Source organism: Dicentrarchus labrax, unplaced genomic scaffold (genome assembly GCF_905237075.1).
Source record: "Dicentrarchus labrax unplaced genomic scaffold, dlabrax2021, whole genome shotgun sequence".
NCBI lineage: Eukaryota > Metazoa > Chordata > Actinopteri > Moronidae > Dicentrarchus > Dicentrarchus labrax.
In genome coordinates, this window is record NW_026136720.1 from 20,816,984 (window position 1) to 20,844,531 (window position 27,548).

The 27,548-nt window shown below is 39.6% G+C and overlaps 1 protein-coding gene across 1 annotated transcript in view; it reads left to right on the forward strand.

Moving 5' to 3' along the window:
• The window catches only part of LOC127352960 (unconventional myosin-IXAb), a 130,865-nt gene that overhangs the window by 50,005 nt on the left and 53,312 nt on the right, over nucleotides 1–27,548 (forward strand). The window contains exons 3-8 of the mRNA XM_051381874.1: nucleotides 13,090–13,184; nucleotides 13,800–13,862; nucleotides 15,833–15,932; nucleotides 19,097–19,150; nucleotides 24,405–24,505; nucleotides 25,248–25,374. Of these exons, the coding sequence (XP_051237834.1) occupies nucleotides 13,090–13,184; nucleotides 13,800–13,862; nucleotides 15,833–15,932; nucleotides 19,097–19,150; nucleotides 24,405–24,505; nucleotides 25,248–25,374 (540 nt within the window). The remainder of the gene's footprint in view (nucleotides 1–13,089; nucleotides 13,185–13,799; nucleotides 13,863–15,832; nucleotides 15,933–19,096; nucleotides 19,151–24,404; nucleotides 24,506–25,247; nucleotides 25,375–27,548) is intronic.

The window sequence follows — 27,548 nt, forward strand, 5'->3', positions numbered from 1 at the left end:
TTAGTGAAGTGTAATCCTGCAAGGGTAAGTTGGGGAATTTGGAAGTAGTGAAATCAATCTTATTCAGGGAACAGACCTCATTTACAATATAGGATAAAGAAAAGATCCAAGGTACCAAGAAATCCACAGGGTCCCCACAAAAAAGCTGACGCAGGCTCAACTGTTGCCACAACACTTTTAGATTACTTTGTAAGGTAAACTTTGTATTTCTGCTGTTTACCTCGTGTTCAGTGCTACAAAAAATAAAATAATTGCAGCTGTGACTGTGACTTTACAGAGCTGGTATATCCTGTCTCTGAGTATTATGAACCGTTGTGCCGTGCAGTGGATCTGACAAGCCTTTTAACACATTAATTTGTTACTCATACTGGACTTCCTGGATCGTATTTCATTGTCTTACCATACCTTGAACAACATCCACCCCCCCATCAACAGGGTTGTTTTCAGTTTGAATGGCGTCTACGATCAGAGCAATTGTGTGAAAGTTAGTGTCTTTTGATTGTTTGTGCTCTGTATCTGTAAATGGCTGTAATGCATCTTTAGATTGCATCGTTACATTGTTACATGTTATATATGTGACAAAAATGTTGCATGCGAGCCTAAGTCTCCCTTTGTTATTCTTTAAACAGTTGTACTTGGAGGCTGCACTGCTGACAGGGAAATAAAAAGCAACAGTAAGCTCGCTAAGGCCTGTTGAACTGAGTTAATGAAGTGAATTTAAGAGTGTAGTGGTGGAGGAAAAGAAGATGAGAGAGAGGAAGTGCCTTAGGTTGTAACTAGTGTTCCCTTCCCCTGCAAAACCCATGGTAAACAAAGCACGAGCATGTACACATAAACACATGTACAACTACTAGAAATCTAACGCTACCACATGATTTCTTCCCACTGAATGCAACGTAAAATTGAAGAAATTGCTGCTGTCAAGAGGAAAACCATGTGTATCTAAAGAGGGTTGACCCTGAGGAAGAGTAGTGGGTGGTAGATATGTGTTTGTCTCGTTTTATACTGTGTAGAAATGTCAATAAAGACTTAAGTATTTGTTTACAAGTTTTCCAGAGGGTATTTGAATGCCTTTATACAAAGATGCCTTTACAGAAAGCTGGAGACGTTCCTTAAATGACAGAGGATCAAATAACTGTTAAATAACCGAAACGTCAAACTTAATGAAATCACAAAAAAGTGAAATGCAAGTTTTTCAGCTGATGACAACTCATGATAATCAGAAGATACTGTAGTGCAGTTACAGGTAAATATGGTATTGCACAAATGTACTCCTATTAATAGTCACACACAAAGCATTCGTCTCACACATGCACAAACATACTCACATATTCAAACATCCAATCATATATGCACCGCATAGACAAACACACACTATTGCACACAGATACACATACACACTCCTCCTACCCAAGTCCCTGAAATAATCATCTCTCACTACTGCGCACACACACACACACACACACCCACACGCACACACTGCAATATGTAGGAGTCCAGCTCTCGAGGGATAAACACTTCAACACACTCAGTCGTGGGATTTTCCCACACCACTGAGTTACATTTTCTGTCAGTCACACCGCGTGGCGTTACAGGCTCACCGCCAGCTCGCTCCCAGAAACTCTCAGGATTTGCCAAATGGTGTGTGTTAGAGCGCTGGATTGAAGCGAAGGTGGTTTGGGGTTGATTAGGCGTCTTAATGTTTGCTGAAAGGTAGATATTTTTCTTTGAGGGCTGTCTTTTTTCATTGGAGGGCTTGTAGCAGAGTTTGAGACACAACTTGCTAACAGCTACCCTGGCAGAGGCAGACAATGTGAAGCTACGGCATTTATGAGGTATGGCTGGACTGACAGATAGTGGTTATACACACACTGCTCTGGAGCCAGTTGTTCAGAGCTGGTCGAGTAATAAACATTTCATCAGGGGGCATTAAATACAGACCTGAATCTCTCTTTGTCTGTCTGTGGGTTTCCATCCAGCTGTTGTCATTTGTGCACTAGGAAACCTGAGTGAAAATACAAGACATTGCAAAGAGTTTTTAAGTTTTGCTGAGGGGGAAAAGAGCAGATATATTTCTGTCAGGCTGCTACTCACTGTTACATGCCTCCACTACACCAGATAAAATAATGAATACAGAAGTGGGGATGTACTGAACATAACCACAGTGTTCATCACCATCCCCCCTGCTTGCTATCACCAGAGTGGCTGTAAAAACCCCCCACAGGGTGCATAAGGATTACAGAATTGGCTCTTTCACTGAATGAATAGTTTAACATTTTGGGAAATATTTGCTTTCTTGCTGAGACTGAGATAAAGATGATACGAAGCTACAGCCTGTTAGTTTAGCTCAGCATAAAGACATAAGAATCCACGCTTGTAACTTGATATTTTTTGTATGGATTTTTTGTACGCTAGCTGTTTTCCTATTTCCAGTCTTTATGCTAAGCTACTTGACTGCTGGCTCCAGCTTCACATTTACCATACAGACATCAGGGTGGTGTTCATCACACGTATTCTCATCTAAGCATAAATAAGTATAAGTGTCAAACTATTCCTTTAAAAAGAAAAAATCACAAATGGAATTGTAATTAATTATTCATCAAGAGCTTCCTCGGGTACCTCTCCTCGATCCCCTTCTTTCTCATTATCCTCCCCTGTGTCTCCCTTCTTCACTCTTCTGCCTCTTCCCCCCTTTATTATTTTCCTCCCTTCCTCTTTCTACCTCTCCCACTTCGTATGTCCCTTTGTGCCCGCCTCCTACTCTTTCCTCCCTCTTTATCTCTCACCCTCTCCCTCCTTGCCTCTCTCCACCTCCTCGCTGACAGTGGTAGAGGGCCTGTTGACAGTCCTGTGCCGTGGAAGGAGGCTTTTATTGGGCCTCTGCGTTCAGCCCTTCCTGAGGCCAATGGGATCCAGATGTGGCCCAGCACTCTAGTGACAGCAGCCATTTATGGAGAGCGAGGGAGAGAATGTGTGTGTGTTATTGTGTGTAGGGGGAAAGTGCGAGAAACATGTGAGTTGTCGTCTTCTCAACGTGGTCTCTAACTCTTCTCAACACGTGGACATATGTGTTCAGCTGCGTGGGGACTTGCATTTAAATGTGTGTAGAAAAGAAACAAATGCGTTTAAGCACATTTTCTGAAAAATAAATCCACACGTGATTCAGTGTGAGATGTTGGGATAAAGCTGTCGGATAAGTATTTAAAAGGTTGCTCATATGTTGCACCTTGTTTGTTTGTGTGTGGATCTTTGTGAAAGGCTTTAGACCTTGTTGAGACTGAAGACATTGTTGACATTCCTCATATCTTCAAAGAGCTATTTTGGGATTAGGTTGGTTTTAGGTTTAAGGGTAGAATTAGGTTCAGTGGGGCGCCCTAATGGCCTGTGGTCTAAGATGCCTACCACGTAAACACAAATTCATTTAAGGACTTTTGTTGCATGCCATCCCCCTGTCTCTCCCTCCATGTTCCCCGTCTGTCTCTATAGACAATAAAGACAAAAATGTCAACGTAGAATAGGAAATATAAACTATGATAATGCCACAGATACTGTGCATATTTTTATATTTTTTAAAAGACGATAGAAGATGAGGAAGAAGATGTTTTTCGATATATGAATTTTATGGAAAGAGTAGCCAGGTTTCCATCCAAATGTAACAAACATGTTAACAGAATTTTGGGAAAATTGGCAAAAGGATAATCCAAATCTGAGTTTCCATTTATTCCATTATTAGTTGGTTTGTTAAGGTAAACAGTCGGTAATGCTTATTTTTAGTGCCATTAATCTCAAATAGTGGAAAACAACGTAGAAAACACAGTGGAAACATGTTATATTATGTTATGTTTTATTAAATGTATTAAGGCTACAACAGGTAACTTTAATAAAAAATAACTTGACAAAATATGTACACAAAAAACAAACAAATCATTTTAATTTTAGTTCAACTTTTAAAAATGATTGTCAGCGTAGAGAAGGGCTAAGGTTTGGTGTTAAGCACATTTCTAGTTGTGAGGCTTAAGGGCAAAGCAATGCACCACGTCAATAAGGGCCCTGACAAGTACAGATGTGTGTGCTGGCCATGTTGTTCTGTGTCTCTCACATGACTTTGTCTCTTTCTTTTTCCTGTTGTGTGTATGATATAGTAAGATGTACTGCAGAGGTGTGTCCTGCATGTGTGTGAATGGAGTAATGGGCTCCTGTTGAAAGGATGACCCTGACGAGGCCACAACAGAGAAGAATGAAGAGCTGCTGATGACTAATACTGTACATTCATACAGGCACATCCTGGACATCTACTGACTGTTAACACTGTTCTTCAAACACAGAGAAATATATGCAGAGCTGTCTTTGTACAGTATGTTGTTCTCTGGAAAGCACCAGTATTGCCTCTGTAGCCAAATGACTACTTGTTTATTTTTTACTTTGTCATGCAGAGCACTGTGAGCTGGGATCATTGCATATTATCTTACATTTGTTCTTAAATTGATTTTATTTCAATCTCTTCTATGATACACACTTACCTTTCTCTTCACCGTAGAGTATGTTAAAGGGTCAGTGTGTAGGATTTAGTGGCATCCTGCAGGGAAGTTGCAGATTGCAACTAACTAAACACTGCTTGTGTCTGTATTTGATGACCTAGGAATAAAAACGGGCTTCAAAAGTGTGTAGGCGAAACTGCGGTGGCCGAGCAAACGCGCCAGACTTTTAGCCAGTGTGTGGTCTGTCTGTTCTGGGCTACTGTAGAAACATGGCGGACTCCATTGAAGGTGACCTGCTGCATCTGTTGATATAAAAGGTGACAAAAACACAATGATTCATATATACAGGTGATTATACACTAATGAAAACATACCTATGAATATTATAATCCATGTCTGCCAAGTTAACACACTGGACCTTTTAAATACAGTGGTACTGGAATCCACTCAGGTACAACCACATGTACTGTTTATTCAGAATAAGTCATTTATATTTTACAGCCGTGTCTGTTATACCCTTTTGCGGATCCACAGGCCAATATCAGCTCGTTGCCCAGTTTTAAACCTTTTTGTGGTCGAATTGGACAATAAATACTGGGATTTTACTCAACTGGATGATAGTTGGCGAGCAAGGTTTTTCATGTCAAGCACTAGTCATTAGGCGGTGACATTAACTGCTCGCGCTCACCACATGAAACGAACCTCCGTCTGAGAGTGTGTCACCTAATAGCAGAGCACCATTAGCCAATAACTACACCCACATGGAGAGCCATGATGATGCCGGTTCTTCAGAAAGCTGAAACCAATGCGGGTCGACTCTGTAGATAAAAAAAATGATGTAACAGATGTGACTTATGTTGCAGTGTATTGACATTTTATTCCTTATTTTTAATAATAATAATAATTTTAAATAAGTTTAATTGTCCATTAAAGTGAAATTTAAAGAAGAAAGGCTATGAAAGTTCATGATAATACAGCATAAACTCCCACTACATGTACCATTTAATCAATAAATTGTTGATTAAAGTTGGCAGGCAGACAGAAACTCAATATGTTGCAATATTAGCTTATAGGAGAATATAATATAATAAGTCCATAGAAGAATAATGTGCTCCTTTATTGTTTTTAAAAAGATATTTTTTACATTTTGTGAAATACTTTTATTTGATCAATACCACTCTCATGTCTGTCGATGGTTAGCTTAACTATGTTGTTGTTGTTATACTTTGGTTTTTGTACAGACTGAACAAATGAGATATAATGTGTTAATTAGTGAGCTTTTTACTGTTGGACAGAGCCAGGCTAGCTGTTTCCATTTCCAGTCTTTATGCTAAACTAAGGTAAATAATAATTTTTGTTTAAGTACCAATGTGTAGTAAGCAGGAGATAGTAATTAGAAATTATTTAGTATTTGTTTCAGTGACTGTACTGAATGTTCAGACTGTAAATGGGGTACTTGATAAATTAACATTTTAACAGGAAATAAGGTAATAGTTTTTTATAACCTGCTGGAGGAAATGAGGAAGTGCTTGATGGTGTGCAGTAAAGAAAGTTAAAAGCAAGCTGCAAAGATCAGACGCACAAAGAAAGACTTTATTAGCTTGGTTCGCATTATTTAAGGTCCATGATTTCACAAATACACCCACTCATGGTGCCTTATTATGCATTTTGTCGAAGAGGTCTGGGTCAATTGTAGTATTTTGTGTCTTGGAGTAGCTCTGAGTTTAATGAAGGGATTCTGTGTGTGTGTGTGTGTGTGTGTGTGTGTGTGTTCTCGCAAAACCCTAACAACAAATGTAGTTGTTTGGTAGTTTAATAAAAATATAATGATGCTTTACATTTATTTTATTTTCTTTGACCAGAACATAAAACAACACATTACATCACATACTAATTACACATTTAGTAGACTATTGGCAACACAATGTCAAACTCCTGTCAATGTAGTTTTACATACTGGTGTATCTTTATTTTAGGGTAATGTACATTAATCAATTAGTTAATTGTTGTGTGACACTTACAGACATACACCTTGTTGAGCTGGTGATGGGCATTCTTTATTTTTGTGTATATTTTATTGACTAAATGATTAAGGAATAGTACCAACATCAGCAGCCTCCAGTTACATGAGTCAACCTCCCAGCTGCTCGTGACAAACACCAGTTAGCCCAGTTAATGATGGGTTTATGAACATCCAGACGCATGTGATAGCAGTTTACAAACTCAGTCTCAAAAAGATTAGGGAGGTAGCGCTCTTGAGCCGAATGCAAACACACACACACTCTCACACAATGTTGTCATTTGTCACATCTTATGAATGTTACAGCTTGCTGCTATGAAGGGCAGAGCTCTTCACAAGCACCTGCTCTCCTGCGTGAGTGTGTGTTTTCAGGTCTGACCACACACCTAGAGGAAGAGCTGGCAGTGAAGCTGCTCCAAACCACACATGCACGGACACACTCTGTTTTCCCAGCATGCCATGTGTAGCCGAGCTGCACCTGCTAGCGTAGGAATGCGATGTGATGTCATCTCTGAGCTCCTGTGAATGTGGAAATAGTGTTAGCCTTAAAAAAAACAACCTTTGGGACTAAAAGCAGACTCAGATGGCCCTCTGGGGGAATCCACACAGCATGAAATCATGGTGAAAGTTTTTGTGGCATTTGTGCTGCTCCAGATTCTGTTAAACAGCACGAAGTATGGAGGGAAAGCTGGATAGCGAAGACACAGAGGTGATGAAAGTTACCATGTGAGTGGCACTGAAATCTCTGTAGCCCTGCATTGTTTTAGTGTTGCTTTCTTTTTCAGTTCACCTGAACTCTGTTTGAGCACAAGTAATTATAGAAATCAAAACAGGAAGACTTCTGCATAGTGTGACTCCTGTAATAATCATATTCTGTGTAGCTCATTGTGTTTTAGCCAGTGGTGGAAAGTAACTCAGTAATTGTTGAAACGCTTGTAATGTAATGTGCTAGTTATATTTCCACTCCTCTATATTTCACAGGGAAGTATTGTTCTTTTTACTCCACTACATTTATACCCTATAGTTACTAGTTACTTATTCCATCGTTATTATTATTTTAAAGCTTTTGGGCTGTTAATGGGGAGGGAGAGAGAGGGAGAGGGAGAGGGAGAGGGAGAGAGAGAGAGAGAGAGAGAGAGAGAGAGAGAGAGAGAGAGAGAGAGAGAGAGAGAGAGAGAGAGAGAGAGAGAGAGAGGGAGGGGGAGGGAGAGAGAGAGAGAGAGAGAGAGAGAGAGGGAGAGAGAGAGAGAGGACATGCAATAAAGGGCCACAGGTGGGAATTGAACCCGGGCCGCTGCGGTATGGATTAATATATGGGGCCCACGCTCTAACAGATGAGCTGCCAGGGCACCCCACTAATTACTTTTGACTTAAAAACTATGATATGCTTACAGTAAATTATATGATGCAGTACTATACTACTGTTGTGGATATTACAGGTCAATACTTTCTTACTATGGTGCCAACTGAAGTGTGTTCATAGCAGGGAGTGACTGTCCAGTATTGAGAGCTGGCATCGAACCTGCTACTTGTACTGTGTACTATGTGAAATATTTGTCAGCTAAGGTAGATTTACTGAGATTGACCAGTCTTACAATTTACAACCTCTTGTGACTGTCTCTAAATTTTAATCACACTGTAATATGCTTGTAGGGCAGAGAAACACTAAAGAGCAGATGTCCGCTTTAATAATGGCCCAGTGGACTGAAATTAGCTGCTCTGAATTAAGCGGCAATAGGCAGTCCAACTATTAAAAGAGGAAGAAAAGACAGTCCTTTGACACACTTGCAGTAAATCCTTTGATTGTTTTTTGAAAAAATTCTTGAGTAATTTTTCCCTCATTTGAGAAACAAGAGCTATTTCCTCTCACTCTGGTATTCATTAGTTTTTTAAATGGCTTTCACAGTTTTTGTACTTAGAAGTCCTGACACTTAAAGTCATGATTCTAGAGAACTGTGTCCTATAGTTGCTATATTGCTATTTTACAGTGGTGAAGCTGTCCCAGTTTGACACGTGCAACTGCAACTGTATCAGCGGTATAACTTGGCAGTCTGCTCCTGTCATGTTATAGCTGTTTAATGAAGCAGCAAATGGGCTTAGTGTGAGCTTGAGTGTATGTGTCATTGTAAGCGATGGTATTTACTGTATCTGCTACAAAATCTTTCAGCGTGTGGTTGCTCTATACAACATGTGTGTGTGTGCGTGTGCGTAAGCTTGACTGACACAGAACATGTAGCTGTGCTGCTGCGCACTGCTGCCTGCGAAGGCTGAATGCTGAGCAGTGATTTCTAGGTTGGTTTTGTCATGTTGAATTAGCGTAATTGACGTAAAATTTACATGCAGCAAAATGAGACAAAGATTAACCTTCTTGGTAAATGGTGGTTCACAAGACTTCTTGGAAAATATTCTGGAATGACAGTCCTTAAAATAAACACCATACTGGAGTCAATGTTTCCATTCGCCTTTCTTGCAAACAGTCAGTCAGGGACCAGTCTCGAGTCTCGAGATGTGAAGCCTCACCTTGGTCCCCCACATAGACGTCAACTCCCTCTGACCTGGATATCCACAAAGGCAGAAACAAAGAAACTGCTGAAACAAGCAATCGCTGTCACCTGGACATCGGGACGCTGCAGCCAGCATCAATAATTTTAACCACTCAGCACTATATGAAACACAGAAAACAAGCTAATGGAAGCTTTTCCCAGCAGTGGTTTTGGCACGGCTCCCCTTGTTTTTCATAATCTAGGTCACCAAACGTTTTTTTTTAATAGCATTTAGGGAAACACCGCAGCTGTACTGGGGTAACAGGCAAAGAGATGGAAAGAGTTATTAGCATTAGTATTTGAGCTGATTTTAGCCCTAGCTTTGAGGAAGGTCCTGACATGCTAATTAATAGGCTAGTTCCCATCTTCCCACTCCACTCAACACTTAACATGCTAAATCCTGTTCTGAAATAGCAGCACCACAGCTCACTTCCTCTGAGGCTGAGGAGCTGGGCTTTTCTGCAGCGGTGGAGGAAACAACTGGATAACGTAATGTGACAGCGTGGAAGAGCCCACGGGGGCTAACATGGTGCATAAGCATACATTAGCATACTGTCAGTATGGAGCCAGTGTTACATTTGGACTTCGGACACACACACACACACACACACACACACACACACACACACACACACACACACACACACACACACACACACACATAGTCACAGCAGGATTAAGCCTTGGGGTCAGCCCATTTGCTTCAACATAAAATCTAACATATGGTCAGCTAAGCATTGTATCTTTGATTTGTGTTAGTGGATGATGTGGTGAGCTGTTTTTAACACACTTGGTTATTTCTGGACTCCATATGGCACCACAGGCTATGCACGGTGAGGGCTGAGGTTAATTCAGTTTGTACTGAGTCACGTTAAATTTCAATTTGAAATGACAATTCAGTCTTTTAAGTCTGTGGGAACGGCAAACGTCTCAGTCAGTATCCCTTGTTCTTCGATGTTTCCTCAAGGCTACGTGATCTGAAACATGAAAACATGAAATCACAGTTGTCCATGTTTTCTAATACCTGACATTAATTTAGACCAAGATCCAAAGTCAAAGCATTGTGTTCAGAACAATGTTACTTATGGCAATAGAAATATGTACAAGACATGTTTCTATACATTTATGTGTAGAAAATAGTGTTTAAAATTATGGCTGCATGTTAGGTGTCAGATATTTTGACAAAAAAATGAATTTAGAATTTGACGGAAAACAATATTGAACCGCAACACTGAGCACACATTCTGCCACAATGGTTCCCAACTCGTGAACCAGGGACCAGGATAGGTCAATGAACATAATGCTGCTAGGCACCAAGAAAACAATATGATTCAGCAAAAAGTAATAATTCAAGTATATGATTATATGTTCTTTGATAGGCTTCTTTTCTCCAGTTATACCTTGAACTTCATCCTGTCTCGCCCCCCAACAACTATATACTAATTTTAACCAAAATAAGCCAGCTGTACACAAAGTAAACAATCTGTCATCATCACCTTTCAACATTCATCAGAACAGGAAACATTATAATAAATTACATTTTCTAATTGATTAATAGACTTTTTTGTTTTTACATTTTATGGTGGCCGTAGGGGGGGTTTCTGGCTTGATTAAAAAAATTGACATGCAAGCAACAGGAGATGAGGAGAAATCTAAAGAGAGCAAGGACATGCAACACAAGGTGTTACTGAGAAGTAAATTTGTAAATTTAGTAACCAGAATTAAATAGTCTTTTTGTTAAATTTTGTTTTTATGTTTGCCCGCTCTCTATCTCGTGCATTCTCTCTCTTTGTACCTAAATGTTTAGTATGCATACTACACACACACACACACACACACACACACACACACACACACACACACACACACACACACACACACAGAGTAATCACCCATTCACAGTGTGTGTTTTCCTGTGCTGTGGTCACAGCAGGCGTTGACCATGAAGCAGAGTTCACCACTAAATCATCCAGACATTGCCGTCCTGCTCATTAATCCCGTTCTCTCTCTCTCTCTCTCTCTCACACACACACACAAACACTACACACAGCACTGCACATGCTACCACACATGACACACATGCGTAAAAGAAGTGCATATATTATGAGCAAACAGTACACACATACATCCTCCTATACACACAAACATACACAGTGTATGTCTTCCCTCTGTGTGTCTTTTGTTAGCAGTGGTTTGGTTGTCATTGTCATTGACAGTTTCCATTAGAGCTGGGCTCATTTCACTCAATCATTTCAGGAAGTGGATTTTCCCTTAAAACTCAAAACTGGAAACATTTAGCCACAAAAGGGCTCTTATATCCAGAAATTATCGAGGATGAAAGCTCTGTCATTATCATGTAAATTGCAGTTTCGATTTACATTTTGGATTGAAGGAATTGAAGAAGATCTCACTGCCAGTCCACTCCCATACACGCTGCCTGACTATTATTTATAAAACCTCAATGGGGATCTGGTGAAGGGAAAAGAAAGATGGTTGGATTTGAAGGAGAGAAGCGTGAGGGAATCAAGGGATGGATGGGCACTGAGAGAGAGAAAAGGAACACTGTATTGCAGTCATATTTCTTGTTTTGTTCCTTTAGTTTGTCCTGATTGGCTCGTTAAATGTGTGTCAGATTGGCGGCGTTGGGGGAGTTTTTGAATGAATCATTGGAGAGATCAAAGCCTGATCCAGGAGCAGGATTTTACTTTTATTAACCGTGTTATTCCAGAGTTGTAGTATTCACCCAGCAGCCACAATCAATTATCTGACGCCCACTTTTCTCTCTGTCTTTTCCCCATCCTCCCTCCCTCCTCCTTGCCTCCCCCTTTTTCTGCTGGTTCTTATTTAGTCATTTATCATAACTCCAAAGTCCTGATTGCATCAGCCTGAAATTTCACCCATGCTTCTGTGAACTGCAATGCCCCTCTCATGTCTCACACTAAAGCACTTCTGCTGTTTTCTGTCTCAAATTTCTCCTCATATCCTTCCTTTTTTCTCCTCCCCATCCTCTCTCCCACTTCTTCCCTTTCTTCTTTTATTCTTATTCTACCTTATTGATTTACTTTTCTATCATCTCATTTTTAGCTAATCTGTTGGTTCTGACCTTCTATACTGTCCTCATTTCCTTCCTTCTCATGTTTTGTTTTGTCTTCTCCTTGTTGCCTCACTCCTCCTTCATTCCTTTTATCATCTCCTCTGTCCTGAATTATCTTCTCTTCCTCCCTCCCCGCAACCTTCATTGCCCCTCCTGCTACTTTTTCTCTTTCTTCTTCATCTTTGTCTAAAGTCTAAATGTTTCCTTTTTTGTCTCTTGACTTCTTTTGTATCTACTGTCCTCTCCCTTTCTCTCCTTGTTTCCTCTCCTTTCACTAACCAGCTCCTCTGGGACCATCAGACTCCTAATGAGAACCTGAATGAGTCCTTGATGGGCCTCTAATGATGGACTCCCTCTGTGTGTAGGTGTAGGTGTGTGTGTGGGTGTGTGTGTGTGTGGGTGTGTTAGCAGAAATGCCCACAGACTCCCACGAGTTGTGACTGTGTCTGTTTTCAGCTCCGAGTGTGTTTGCCTTTATAGGAATTTGGCAGTTTAGTTCATGGTTGGCGTGTCTTGAGTGTGTGTGTGTGTGTGTGTGTGTGTGTGTGTGTGTGTGTGTGTGTGTGTGTGTGTGTGTGTGTGTGTGTGTGTGTGTGTGTGTGTGTGTGTGTGTGTGTGTGTGTGCCTCTTCTGGGCCCCTTCCTGAGCCTCATGACCTCTGCTACAGTACTGTGATTGGTAGCTTTCCCCTCTACTCTTAACACATTTTTTCACTTTGCTCAGAGTTCGGTTCCCATCATAATGTTTGCAAGTTAGAATAAAGTATTTTTAAGACCCTGTAAACCTGAAAAGCTTCTGTTATCAGCTCTAACTTGTTTATAAGTCGTAAATCTTTCTGCTACGGCAAAAGCAGGTTGTCTCTCCGTCATTGTACATAGAGAATGAAAGCTGTCCGTTATCACCTGTCAACATGATATGTTGACCTGAAGGTGGCTCTTTCTATTTTCTCTTCAGGCCTTTGGGAACGCTAAGACGGCACACAACAACAACTCCAGCCGCTTCGGCAAGTTCATCCAGGTCAACTACCAGGAGAGTGGGACTGTCAGGGGGTGAGACACACATAACACACAGACACACACAGAAATCGGTGCATGGTTCAAACGTCTATAAATACGGTTTGGTGGAGTGGTATAATTTAATCACTTATGAATACTTACTTGATACTTTAATTTTGAATGATTTAGTAAACATAATTAATATCCCACATTGGTCACATAAAATCAGAGCAATAAATCATTTGTATGTTGTGTTCTGAAATACTAATAATGAAATTTTATCTATGTATGAATACATCAGTTAATATTATGATTAAGAAGTGTTCATTGTACCCTGATTGTAAATTTATAGCTGCTATTCACAGTATGTAATTTACACATGTGAGAACTGAACTAATCAGGTTATCTTGAGGTTAATCTCTTGGTTAATAAGTTGTGTTTCATAAATTATGAAAAACACAATTAGATAACTCTACCTCATAATTGTTTTCATGTTCTCTTCTGTTTGTCCTCTGTTTCTTTAAATCTTTTATAATTAACACGAGTCTGCACCTCCTCCAACCCTCCTCCCTGTATGTTGATAACAGCCCATTTGTTATCAGAGCTTTTGTTTTACATGGCTCTTTTTCTCTTTTGACTCTCTGTGCCGGTGTGTATGTTCATCTTCAGAGCATATGTGGAGAAGTACCTGCTGGAGAAATCACGTCTGGTGTACCAGGAGCACAATGAGAGGTGAGTGGAGAGGAGGCAGAGATAGACAGCAGGGTTTGTGGATGACATGCTGTCTGTTTCTTGTTTTATCAGGATGGATGAAGAGTTGCTGAGCAAAGCTCTGTATATATTTGACTGAATTTGTTTGTGAGCAAGTGCTATCCTTTATTGTCCCTCCTGGAAAATGCCTGGGAAAGGTCCTGGAAAACAATTTCTTAAAAAGAAAATCAGATTAAACCAATCTATTTCTTTACAAAATTTAAATGTTTAAAATGTAAATGAACCTTAAGAACCTGGGTGATGTGACGCAGTCATAAATCACCTAAATCAGAAATAAGAAACATTGACAGCCAAGTTCCCGCTTGTTTGAGAGATATGATATCAAATCCATATCTCTGCACGGACGTGTTCTTTGTCTAAGAAACTCAATGCTAAAATAATTTTCATTTCCTCTGCAAGCTGAAGATATATCGGGTGTCCATCAGAAATAGGCCTCTGCCCTTTGCTAAGTTAACACTGCAAACTATCAGGTGTCCCTCTGAATTTGGATAAGTATGCGTACAGGATGTGACATAAACACACAAACAGGAATTTCCACCTGTACCTACATATCTAAAATATTTTTTTCTTCTCTCAGCCAACCCATACACCCTGGCTTCTCAATTGGCTCTGTCTCATATTGCTTATTTCTCCCAGTCGACCCTAAAAAACAAAATCACTGATCCCACCAGGATAATGGCTTTGTAAAGAAAGCAAAGAAAAAAACAATGTAAAACTGTCCGCTGGTCATCTAATCCCTCTAACTCTGATTGGACCAGGGTTTCTATTTCATCCTGATGACAGGCCCTGGCGGCCATATTGATAGAGTAGAAACTAAAGACAAGACCTCCCAGACTGCTCAGACCTGAAGCAGAGAGGTGGGGGAGAAGGGAGGCTGATGATAAACAGCAAACTATCTTAAATCTTAAAGCCAGTGTCATGACAGGTTGCCTCTGTACGACCCCGGTGTAGGAAAAAAAAAATTACTAGGAAGGAACTAACTTAGCTTTCCAGTGATGCTGTCGGGCTTTATGACTCTGGACCTCGATGGTACGGTACTTGGTGTATGTGAGGGTCTTTATTCAGCAACTATAGTTCTGTCTGAGATTATTAGAAATAAGGTTTTAGCTATTAGTTTGTTCATATATTGTGCTATTAGTTTCACTAACTAAATAACAAATGCCTCTTGCCCTGAATCTGATCTGAAAAGATTGTACCTAAATGTTTGCAGCATATGGAAATACAGAGGGGAGAAATCATATTTTAGCATTGTCAGCAGTTTTATCTGTCTTTTAATTTGTCATAGAGGTTAAAGAGTTTAAAATTTATTCACATTAAAGCTGTACAACATATTTGACTACTACTACTACTACATTTAATTACAAACGTCTCACATTGTAGTATCGCCTCTGTAACTGTACACAAGTTTCAGTTAAAACATCCTTCTACCCATCCACCATTACAGATAGGAATTCTTTAATATCCTCCCTGGGCTTTTTAACTTTCCACGACTCTATCAGGCACTAAGTGTCCCTGTGCAGAGAACTGAAGCTCGTTTCCAGCTGTAATAAAATTGCATCTCAGTGTGTTGGCCGAAGCCCCAGCCTTTGTCACAGAAGCGCAACTCCTTACCTCCAGCCCATGCACTACACTGCTGCTTTGTTTGACTTGAAACGTGACCCTACAGGGGGTTAAGGGTGTGACTTTGTTACATGGTGTAGGTATGGGTCATTAAATAGGCTGCAGATAGAAAGCTCTTTGCGTAATCCACTTCTTTGAATGGAGTCTCCCCTTTAAGCGATGGTTGGGCAAAATGAGGAGATGTGAAGCCCGCTGTCCTCAGTTTACCTCTGAGGGAATTTAAAATGATTCCAGAAATCAATATAGGAAAACTGTTTTTGTGCTTTAGAGATATACCCTCTAACTTATATTGTTTGTATGTGTGTCTGAAGGAACTACCATGTGTTCTACTACCTGTTGGCTGGAGCCAGTGAAGAGGAGAGAAAGTCCTTCCACCTGCTCAAACCTGAGGAATACCACTACCTGAACCAGGTCCGCTCACACACACAGTATTCAGTGCGGACATAAATAACAAAATAAATGCTGCCATGATGATATATTTATTATATTGTTATGTTGTGTTACTTATTAAAATCCTGTTTCTGTCGACATGAAAGACAAGAAAATCAGGGAAAAATTAGGTGATGTCTGCAACTTGCTGTCTGGTTCTTAAAAAGATCTCAGTTTCAATGTGGACAGTCTATTTGTGTAGCTACTGTGTAGAGTGTCTTTTTTCAATGTAACCTTTATTGAAACCGAAAGAGATTTGGAGGCCTGGCCAAACTAGGCAGCAATAACAGCAAGTTGCAGACATAGATACCACAAAATGTGCCAAAATCAGAATTAAACAGGAATGCAATTCCTCAGAAAGACCAAATGTTATATGACAAAATGACTAGTGGTGTAATTGGTTGTCTTGACATTAATTATCCAGTGTGTTGGTGTGTTTCATTTATCAGCACAAATGATACTGTGGCAGTGTTACAAGTAACAAGATGATTCAGCCAAAGAATTCAAAAGATCTGATTTGTAACGTGAAACAAAGAATGGGCCTCATGCAAGAAGCACATTTCACCAAACTCTCTTAACTGCCATAACTTGTCGTAAATCACTAATTCCAGCCTGATGAATACGATCTGTTCATGAGGAGGTCGTGAGATTTGATCATTAGCAGAGTCAACGCCCCTGAAATTGCCTGTTCCGCTCCATTTGTGGGCAGGCTTCAATCACAAAAAAAGTGTGAAAGGAAGGCTTTCATACCACGGGGCTGCATGTGCTGCTGCTGGAAATCAGCAGATAAAAAGTTTAGCAGAGTAAGTAGTGGTATTAAGTTTTTAAAGTATATTAATAACATAGCTATCAATGATGTGTCATTAGAGGAACGATGCACTGTGACAGAAATAAAGAACGAGCAGTTTGACATATAGATGCTAAAAAATATCTTTCTGAAGTGGTCCATGGCTAAAACAAGAGACAGTCTAGGGGGATGTTAGAATAGTACAGCCAACAATATGTGACGTTACAACAAACATTAACCTGCGTGTAAATCCTGAAGCTGCTGTCCTAAAAACTACTGAAATATATAAATTGCTGTGCTGAAATATGCCAGTAAAAATTAGGCTATATGATTCGTACAAAAGGTCTGGACTACTTTAGGTACCTAAGAGAAAGAGCTCTTAAATCATTTGTACGTGCCACATAGAAACAAATCAGTCTGTACAAGTGGTTTTTGCATGAGGCCCAATGTGAAAGATTTACTGTGCTGCAAAGAATTCATAGTAAATTTGAAGTGGTGTTATAAAGTATGTTATCACTGAAAGATAAAGCTAAGACTCTGTGTAGAGACTGATGGAGACCCTGAAGATAATGATGAGACATTTCTCCTTTTCTCTCCACTGGATCTTATTTAGTCATAACTGGATTGCTTTTCAGTGCTCTGTAGTGTTGACTGCATCAGCCCAATATTTTTTAGCCCTGCATCTGTGTGTGTGTGGGTGTGGGGTTAGGTTTGTTTACATGCTTGTCTACATGCCAGAAGTCCCCATATGTGAGCATCTTTTGCAGTACATCTGTGTGCATTGGCAGCAGATGTGTGAGGATTCATATTCCCTCTTCCTATGGCAGTACACTTGGGAGGCAACAAACAAACCTCCTTTGTTCATTTCTTTTGGCTTCCCCAAAAAAGTAACAGTTTTTTTTTTCTCCTCCTCCCTTAATCCCCACAACAACAACCCACCCCCCCACTCCCACTCCATCCTCTGCTGCTGGCTGCCTGTTACTATGCAGCTCTGTTGCCACGGCAACAACCAGACTCAGTTAATCTGGCACTGACTTGCTCTCGTGCAGAGGGCGCCGGCGGTCGCGTGTGTTTGTGTGCACACGTGTTAGTCTGAGCACACACACAGGCGCTCCTCACACACATGGTGTCACAAAGGAGCAAAATTATGATCCATTTGTCTCTCTGCTCTCTGTGTGTTCATCTGTCCCTGTCTGCCTGTCTGTCTCTCTCAGTGGTGGATTGTAACTAAGTACATTTTTACTCAAGTACTGTACTTAAAGTTGTAATCCTTAAAGCAGCTAGCAATGTGACAGTATGAAAGTAAACCTACAGAGACTTATTAAGTGAATCTGTAGCTCTGCTAGGCTTTGTGAAGCTTTATAGTGAGTTTCAGCTCACTGTTTAACTGTCCGGCCCAATACTTTACTACTGTAGGTCACTCTCACCACTTTCGTAATGTCATTTTTGACTGCAGCAGGCAGATAAGAGGCTGTAAAAACTCACTGCTCAGCACTAAACAGAAGATAGACACAGTTAGCGACTGACTGGTGAACACAGTGGATCAGCTAAAGAGCCAGATATTTCCATCAGGAGCTGGTGGAGACGAAAAACAGGACTAAAAGAAAGTGAATATTGACATACATATTGACTTCACCAGGTGTCCACAAACACTAATCCAGTTGAATAATAATGCTGCTCCACAACTGTTGGATGGGTAAAAGCAGCTGCTTAATAACAAACATCATATCATATTTAACATGAAGCAGCGGCAATAGGAAAGGTTGGCGTAGCATTAGCAGTAACTTAATTGTAAACAGTGAGGCTCGATTACATATATGCATCATTTCCTGTGAATACTACAGTCTCTGAAATGGCAATGGCGTGCTCCGCCACTACCAATAAAAACTACTTCATAGAGAAGTCAAGTGTCTAAGGTTTCATGAAAATCTTAAGGATTATAACTTTGAGGTACTTGTACTCGAGTGCTTCAATTTTATGTTACTTCTTCTCCACTACATTTCAGTGGGAAATATTGTACTTTTATTTGACAACTTTAGTTACACATACAGTATTTTTACATTGTTGTATTGTTGCTTTTACTTAAGTAAAAGATGTGAAAAGTTAGCGTTGTGTAAGACAGTCAGTTATGTCATCCCAAACATAAAGTTAAACCAGTTGTATCCACATCTCTGATTACGTCACATGATGGATTCAATTATTGTAGCTCTGGAGATGTGTGAGTCTGTCTCTGTGTGTGAGGATTAGTAATTGTTTTCTCACATATTAACCGCATGTGTTATCTTTCTCAGTCCCCTTTAACTGTGCGTATTATTGTGTGTACTTCATGCCTTCTTAACCCGCTCTGCCTTGCTTCCAGATGACAAAGAAATCGCACAAACTCCACTGGGACAATTACTATGAGAGTGATCTGGTCAGTATCATGTGGATGACAAGTTGTTTGTGTACGTCTGTACTCATGGGTGTGTCGTGGTACTCTGGGTTTTTGGTGCCAGCCTTGGTCTTGTTCTCTCTCCGCTGTCCACGCACGACTGCTTTCACTGCAATGGATTAAAGATGGAGGCGACCTGAATTGACCTCAGCTGGTCGAGCTCTTTAAAGAAATGCCTCTAAAATGTTTAAAGGGATACCTTAAATGTAATGACTTTACTGTATTTGATTGATTTGTGCACTTTTAAATAAGGTGTCACACATTCAGTATCTCATATAAAGTGAGGTATTTGACAAAAGATTGACACTGAAAAAAAGATTGATAACAGAATTAACTAATAAGTCTTGACTATAAGTTTTATATCATAGAAAATATTTGCTCCTCGTAAGTTAAGTATCTAGAAGAAATGGAGCTCATAGATTCCTCATTTCTGTCTGAAACCACGTGAATATCTGATTGACCAAATAAAATGTAAGCGTAAAGGAATCCCTTTAATCTTATCTTTGGTTTTGGATGCTTTGCTGTTGGGATATGGTCTTTAAAGGGAAGGTTCAGGATTTTACCTTCACCACTTCATTTACATTTATTATCCGACAAACACTGCATTAACAATGCATATTGAACATTTCAATTACCAGATGCATGTTGTTAATTTCAATTAAGTTTTTTTATTTTATCTTTCTAGTGGAAGTCAATATTGAATGTTTGTGGCCTACACCAATATGGTAATAATTGGTTTAACAGTTTTTAAAAACTCTAAATATAAACCAACATTTAATGTAAGGAACATGGAATTAAGTTATTAAAAGCTATAATCAGAGTCAGTCCTGGCTGATTTGTCTACAACTGATGCTTCGTAATAAAAGTCAACCACTTGAATGCTTTTAATGGGAACTAGCAGCAGAAGAAATGCTGGGTTTGTATTAGCAGTAACTTAATACAACTATTAAGTTTGTATACAAGGCTAGAGTAAACAGTGAGGCTTATGTCAGTGAGGTAAAACTACAAACACTGGATGTTTATTGTGTTTGTGAATCTAGTGAGTAGCAATTAGATGCGAGCACAGGAATGGTGGACTCCAACACTAACAATGACAATTACTATATACAGAGGAAATTACTGACTGGAAATATATTAAATGACCATTACTTGAAAAAAGGCTGACCATAAATAATATCAAAAACAGAGTTTGGTTACATGAAATTTTCAGAATTATTTCTTTAATAGTTGTTAGACAGGTCATTTCACAGTTGAATAATAACTTTTATAATCAAAAGACGATAAATTCAATAAGAAACTTTCATGAAACGTAAGCCGGTATATTGACCAAGATCTAAATTTCAAAATGACACACAAGTAACACAAGCCATTATTTCCAGTCTCTGTAGTAGCATTTCTTTAAAGACACTGTCATTCCTTATATACCGTCGTCCTATGAAAAGGTTTGAATAGCAATCAATAGGATAGCCTTCACATCCTGAAACTTCCCTCTAAGTGTGTGTGGTCCATTTCGTGTGTGTGTGTTTGCCGTTTCACTGGTCGTTAAGCCTGCTACAATCGTGCCAGCCTCCACCTGAAGTGAGTAATGTTTGGTCAGTGGGATTTGTTGTGTGTAGTTAAGGGATTCAGTATCTCCTAATAGGAGATTATGTTACTTTGACTTTGCCAGCGAGCACAGAACACTTGACATGAGAGTTGGTTAGTATAAATACAACTCATCTGTTGGTCTTACTGTATTTCCCTCTTGACTTTGGCTCTTTGTCTCCCTTTTTTTTTTATCCAGGAAAGGGTTTTTGAGGACACACACTTTTTTTTAGCACTTATTGTAGGCCCTGCCTCCAGTTAAAATCCACCAAAAATCTATCTTTTGAATATCAAATATTTACCTCATGTATGCTTGAAAAGGATTATGCATTTCAGTGGTGTAATAAAAACTGTAGAAATCCCTCCTGCAGAACATAATAACATATGCAGTAGCATAATAAGCAATTTTTAGCAAAGTGAAGATTACTGAACATGTAGATCAATGCTGGACGATATATTATGCTGCGGGAGTGATTTTAGAAGTTCCTATGGAAGTTTTGATTCATGTTTTTTGCTGCGACTACAAGCGCTTCAGATCCAGCCTGCAGGAGGTGGATATCTAATAGTCAAAAGGCTATTATTATTTTATTATTATTATTATTATTATTATTATTATTATTATTTAATACTTCAATATGTCTATAAATATCCTTATTTGCTTTCTGTGCAAGAGTGAGATGAGGAGATTGACATTGGTGTGTTAAATATGGAACTACAATAGAGCCAGGACATGTTTAGCCTAGCTTAGCATAAAGACTACAAGTAGGGGGGAAAAACTACACCTACTTATAACTCTAAAGCTGTCTCATTCACACTCTGTATCTTGTTTGTTTACTAGTACATAAAAAAAGACAATTTCTGGCTTTGGTTGGAGTTACATGCTAACCTGTGATCACAACCAGCACTATAGCTAAATATGCTGCACAGTGGTACTGGGCTTGTTCATCAAGAAACAGTAAATTGTAACATGTTTCTTTTTATGTACGGGTTGAACAAAACAAGATGCATTGTGTAAGTCAGCTTTGAGGTGTGTGTGTGTGTAGACAGAGACAGGATTGCTGCTTTCCCCAGTCTTTATGCTAACCACACCTTGATTCCTCTGTACTTGACTTGTTTGTTTGCCACCACATTTTTTTTTAAAGTTTTATATTTTACTCTTTTATGTGTCTTTTTATATCATCTTGTGTTTTTTATATCTTGATCTTATGCCTTTCCATGTCTTGGCCTTATTGTTTGTCTTGCCTTGCCTTTACATTACACACAAGACATTAGATTACCGATCTTCTCCTCTCACTCTCGCAAAACAGAGTATTTCCCAACTATTCCTTTAACTCTCTGTTCTCCTTTTTCCCATTTTCTCTCTCATATTCTCGCCTTACACAACCGTCCCCTCTCACTGTTTGCTGACACACTGTCTCTCTCAAGGGTCAGTCAATGACCTCATCAGTCTGTGACCCCACCGTCTAAGGAGATGATGTCAGTCTCTTCACAAACCCACACACACACACACACACACACACACACACACACACACACACACACACACACACACACACACACACACACACAAAGAAAGCTCAGCAGCCCTTGACAGATGTCTGAGCATCTGACCAACCCTTTGGGCCCATTAAACCTTTGACCTCTACCATTGGTCAGTGTGCGGGTGGCACGCTGAAGTAAATAGAGACACTCAGCACTTTGAACAGTGACAAGTGTAAATAGATTCCAGATGCAACATCTGGAGCCAAAAATAGAAAATAAACAAAATTGAATTTAAAACAAAAAACAAGCATTTGACTGAAGATCCCAAAGACCAAACATGTTCTTGATGTTTGCATTTGATGTGTGCAGTCGGGTGTTTGGTTCTGGGCCTCGGTGGCTGTGGGTTTGTGTTTTGTGCCTGTTTGGGTGTCTATGGTTTTTGGCCGTGTGGAATGTCTGGTAACAGGGTGGCATGCTGTTTTTGGCACAAAATCGACCGGGTGCCTTGACAACATAAATCATGTTTAAGTCATGGTAAGTAACAGGAAAAGTCTCGACTGGATGCACAAAACTAAAACTTGTAACTGGTCCATTAGTGATCTGTTAAAACGCTCCATGTGCAGCATCAGCTGGGCTTCTGACTCGACTCAGTTTTGTTCAAATCTGCACCAGAAATGTTGCAACCGGCTTAAAATTACAATTTCGAGTTCCGAAGGGAGAAAAGATTCTTTGTTTAGAATATAAGAAGAACAGATTGTTTCTTAATCATCTTTGTGCTGCACTCAAGCATCCCTTGTTCTTTTTTGTCAAGAACCAATAGCTAAGGTTTTGGTTTTTGACCAAAGTATTCCCTTGCAATTGGCCAAAATTGATCTCTTTATTTTCTCAACTTCCTTCAACGTATCACATTGTGCTGCTTGGCGCTGAAGTCTAACATACCCGGCAATTTGAAAAGTGGCTTTTCCCGGGTCTCGCCTCAGTATCGAGAAGCCTCAAAACCCCTTTGTTGCAATTGGAGAAGCTCGCTGTACAAATATGCCGATTGTTGGCTCTGCAGCTCCTGACAAGTTCTAAGCCAAAGGAAAACAATGGAGAGGCAGAGGAGTGTTGAATGTTAACGTGTAGAAGAGGCAATCGACAGTGTGGATTATGGGTTCCTGTGTCTTCTCTCTGGCCGGTCACTGTGGTATGTGCTAATTACAGCCTGAGAGAGGCTGGCTGCCGCAGCAGAGACATGCTGACCCGAGGGCCTGAGGAGACACACACACGCACACACACACACACACACACACACACACACACACACACACACACACACAGTCACCATAAACACACACATTTTTATTCTTGACCAATGTTGCAATATGCTGCTTTAATTAATCACTTCAAAGCGAAGTACGATTTGATTGATTAATCACTCGCAGCTGCTAAGATGAGTCAGACGACCATGACAGCATTTGGTCTCCTGTAATAAATTTTGTTCCAACATGGTGGTCTTACTCATTTAATATGTGGCCTTTGCTGTCTGATGTATCTCCCTGAGGAGCAAGGTGTGGACTCAAGTCTTTAACTAATAACTGCAACTTCTAAACCAATGTCTTTTGACTTCACTTGGACCTTTTGATTTGGAATGACTTGGAACTCCCAACCATTGAAAATTATGTAATGAATAATTCATAGGCTCTTTGAGTCAATCAGACAGAAGCCAATCACGTTGCATGAGCACGAAGTATAGCACATTATCACAGTAAAATCAAGATACAACTTAATATTTTTGTGAGATTCATTTGAAAGCACTTCCTATTATTTCTGTAAAAAAAATCGGGACTTGAGGTTTACTTGTGACCTGCAAAACTGACTTGTTCTGCGTCTTATTTAAAGATATATTTTATAAATTAAATACATTTTCGAGTAAAATAACTTCCTCTGATGTTAACGCAGTCTTTATTTCAAGTGGCCCTTCATGTATATGAAATATTGTAGGAAACCCTGCTGAATTGATACATTCACAAAGTTTTCATCCTTCCCATTTGGACTGCTTTGATAATTATCAGACAGGTTGTAGTTAAGTTTTTATGTTGTATATTCATAAAAAAATCCTTTGTAATACTGATGTTCTTCTCCGTCTTCCTCTCTTCTTCTGTCTTTGTGTGTTTCCACCTGACACCAGCAGGACTGCTTCACAGTCGAGGGAGAGGATCTCAAACATGACTTTGAGCGGCTGCAGCTTGCTATGGAAATGGTCGGCTTCTTACCCACCACACGCAAACAGTAAGATGAGCTACGCGATTTATACAACTTTTCTTATATAACAGATTACAGGGATTTTTTCAAGCAGAGTGAATGTGCAGAAATGTATCGTGTTACATTTTTGTGAAAACATATTACAAGCTCAGCAGATGTGGTTAAGGGACGGCAACATAATGGAGACTTAAAACAGACTAATTACTCTGCACATGTTCTTACTTCTTATCCCTTATGTTTTTAAAAAAAAAAAAACATTTAAATTTCTTTGATTTCTCACATACTTATCACATGCAATGGCTCAAAGCATGTTGTGCTTCTAGATTAGTTTAGTTTTTTGTTGCCTTTTCCAAATTTAAAGTAAATAGTTCGACTGGCTGCCAGCTATAGCCTCGTATTTAACCAACAGAGAGAGTGGTGTTGATCTTCTTATGTAACTCTTGGCAACAATGCAAATTTCTACTACTCCTATAAATGTTCATAGTGTTTAGGATATGAATAGAGTGCTTGAAAGTAAAAACTGACATTCTTTTCATTTTCTATTCACTGTCCGTGTATTTAAAGATGAATATTTCATCAGATGAGTGTCAGTTCGGTGTAATAAAGAGACCATCCAATAGCAGAAATGTCACACTACATACACACCAAGGTGTCCTGGTCAAGAAGCTCTAAGCACAAATACTATTTTCATTCATTGTAAAACATGCTCAATAAGACAGAAGGTTAAATTACACAAAACTCATGAATAGGTACCTTTCTTCTTGGTCAGGATCTTCTCCCTGCTGTCAGCAATCCTCCACCTGGGAAACATCCGCTACAAGAAGAAGACCTACAGGGACGATTCCATTGACATCTGCAACCCAGAGGTCCTGCCCATCGTCTCCGAGCTGCTAGAGGTGAGCAGCATGATGAAACATTTTTTGGGGGGAATATAATTCAATTTTAATAATAATAATTCATCTGAAATTCCAATAGAAAAAGCCACCTTTGACATGTCTGAGTCAAAAAACAAAATGTTTTGAATGCCATTTGGTCAAGTGCACTATGTGTTATCACCCCTCCAATGGGCAACACAAGGTTTTGTTTACCGAGGTATATTTGTTAAACTTGTATTTCAAAAGATACAGAAAACCAATTTATCCATAATGACTTGATGGGCCTCTCTCTGATCAAGATGAATATTTTGCCCAGGCTGCTCTGCCCATCCCAAATGATTTCAATCCTACCAAATAATAATACTACTAAGACAGTAAATAGTTGGTTTAGCTGTTGGAGACCACAACTTTACACCATCAGATCAGGGAGGGATGGCAGTTGGTAACAACAACATTAAACCACACCAGCTAACTTCTAACTTATGTGGTAGATTAGGTATGAAGTGATTCAGACTCTGGTTGGTTGGATATTGAGACATTCAATCTGGGTAAACAATTAACATTAGCTAACCTGTTTGTCTTATCTCTATAATATATTCTGAAAGGTACTACTGAAAGGACCAATGAATGATAACTGAATGTCTGTATTGATTTAATTATTTATTGATATCTCACCATGTAAAAGCTCTTTTTATAAATTAGACATGATGCATAATTAGCAATAAAGCTGCAGTGCCAATAATCAGCACATTTCTAGAGCAGGCTCAAAAAAGAAACAAAAAACTTAATGTTTTGTGTTGCTGACTTTATGCTGAAATACAATACTTTGAAGGATAATAAAAATGAAGAATTGGAGCAGGGCTTTACCACGGGCTTGTTTATTCTCCCTAAATACTTTCTTTTCCATGCTGTCTCCCAAAGTTATTCTATTACATGCCCACTGGAGATACTTAAAACCCCACAGACTTAGTGAACTTTAAAAAAACAAGTAGCATCCATTTGAGTTTTCTTTCTGCTGTGTATTTTTTTAAATGCTTGTGAGGAATCGTGATTCCTATTGCCAGAGTTTGCCTCCCATATGTGGGCTTTACAAAAAGCCTTTTAGAGAGCTGAGGACTCTCTGCGTACAAGCACAGCTTGTGGTGACAGCGGAAGTTAAGAGGTACTTCAGGTCCCAAAGAGCCGTCCAACTATCCAGTGCTTCCACAAAGTACTGTTTGTGTTGAGGCTATTTTCAGACCTCTTGTGCTGCCGTGCTGTTGCGTAGGCAAGCTTTCCCACCAGGAACAACAAGTCCTTGTCCCAGTATCACCTGTATGGTCAAACCATATTTTAATGTTTATACACCGATACAAGCTCCAGGGTCATTGTGAATCTGTCCTACATTATGTGCTTGTCAAAGTTAGTCCCTTAATTTTGAGGTGAAATTTTCCTGTAAACCAGTTGTTTTTTTTGCATAGTGCTAAAGATTTCTTCTTTTATAAATTGATTTATCATTATACAACACAATGTTGTACAACAAGCAACCACACATCATCAACGCCTCCTTTCTCCCTGTGCTCTGTCGGCTCTGAACACCCACCTGACGAAGATTTAGGATGTTGATGGAGCAGGTCTCTGTAAAGATGTGGGCACAACATTAGCCAGGAGCAGCCATAAGGCATGGCTGCTAATATATCCCGGCTCTCTTCCTCTCTTCTTGGGGCGATCACAGCACCCACCATGGTGGGTTGGTCCTGCTGATCTTTGATCCAAACCCCACAGCTCTTTCTCCAATGACTGTAGTACTGTATATTTCTGTCTTACATAATACGTGTTTCAACAATAAAGCCAAAAATAGACTGAAACAAAAACAGAGAAGTTTTAAGGAGAGCCGGGCTGCAGCATCTGGGTACGCAGCCATAGTCCAAATCGCCTTTTGGGTTAGCCCTTTAAAATCAAATCCATTCAGACATCATTCTATGATTGTCTTATGCAATAATCAGAAGAAATACAATAGAAACAAAAGTTTGGAGGAGCTAACAACCACTCAACCAGTAGTGATTGTCGTAGTACAATCGTTACTTGTCTAACTGCTTATTTGCAAGTAGATTAGTTTGTCTCTGTTAATAAAGTTCAAATGAATTTCAGCCATCTTCTGGTTTCAACATTATTATAGAAGCAGTAGAAGTAAAACTTCCTCAGACTATTTATAG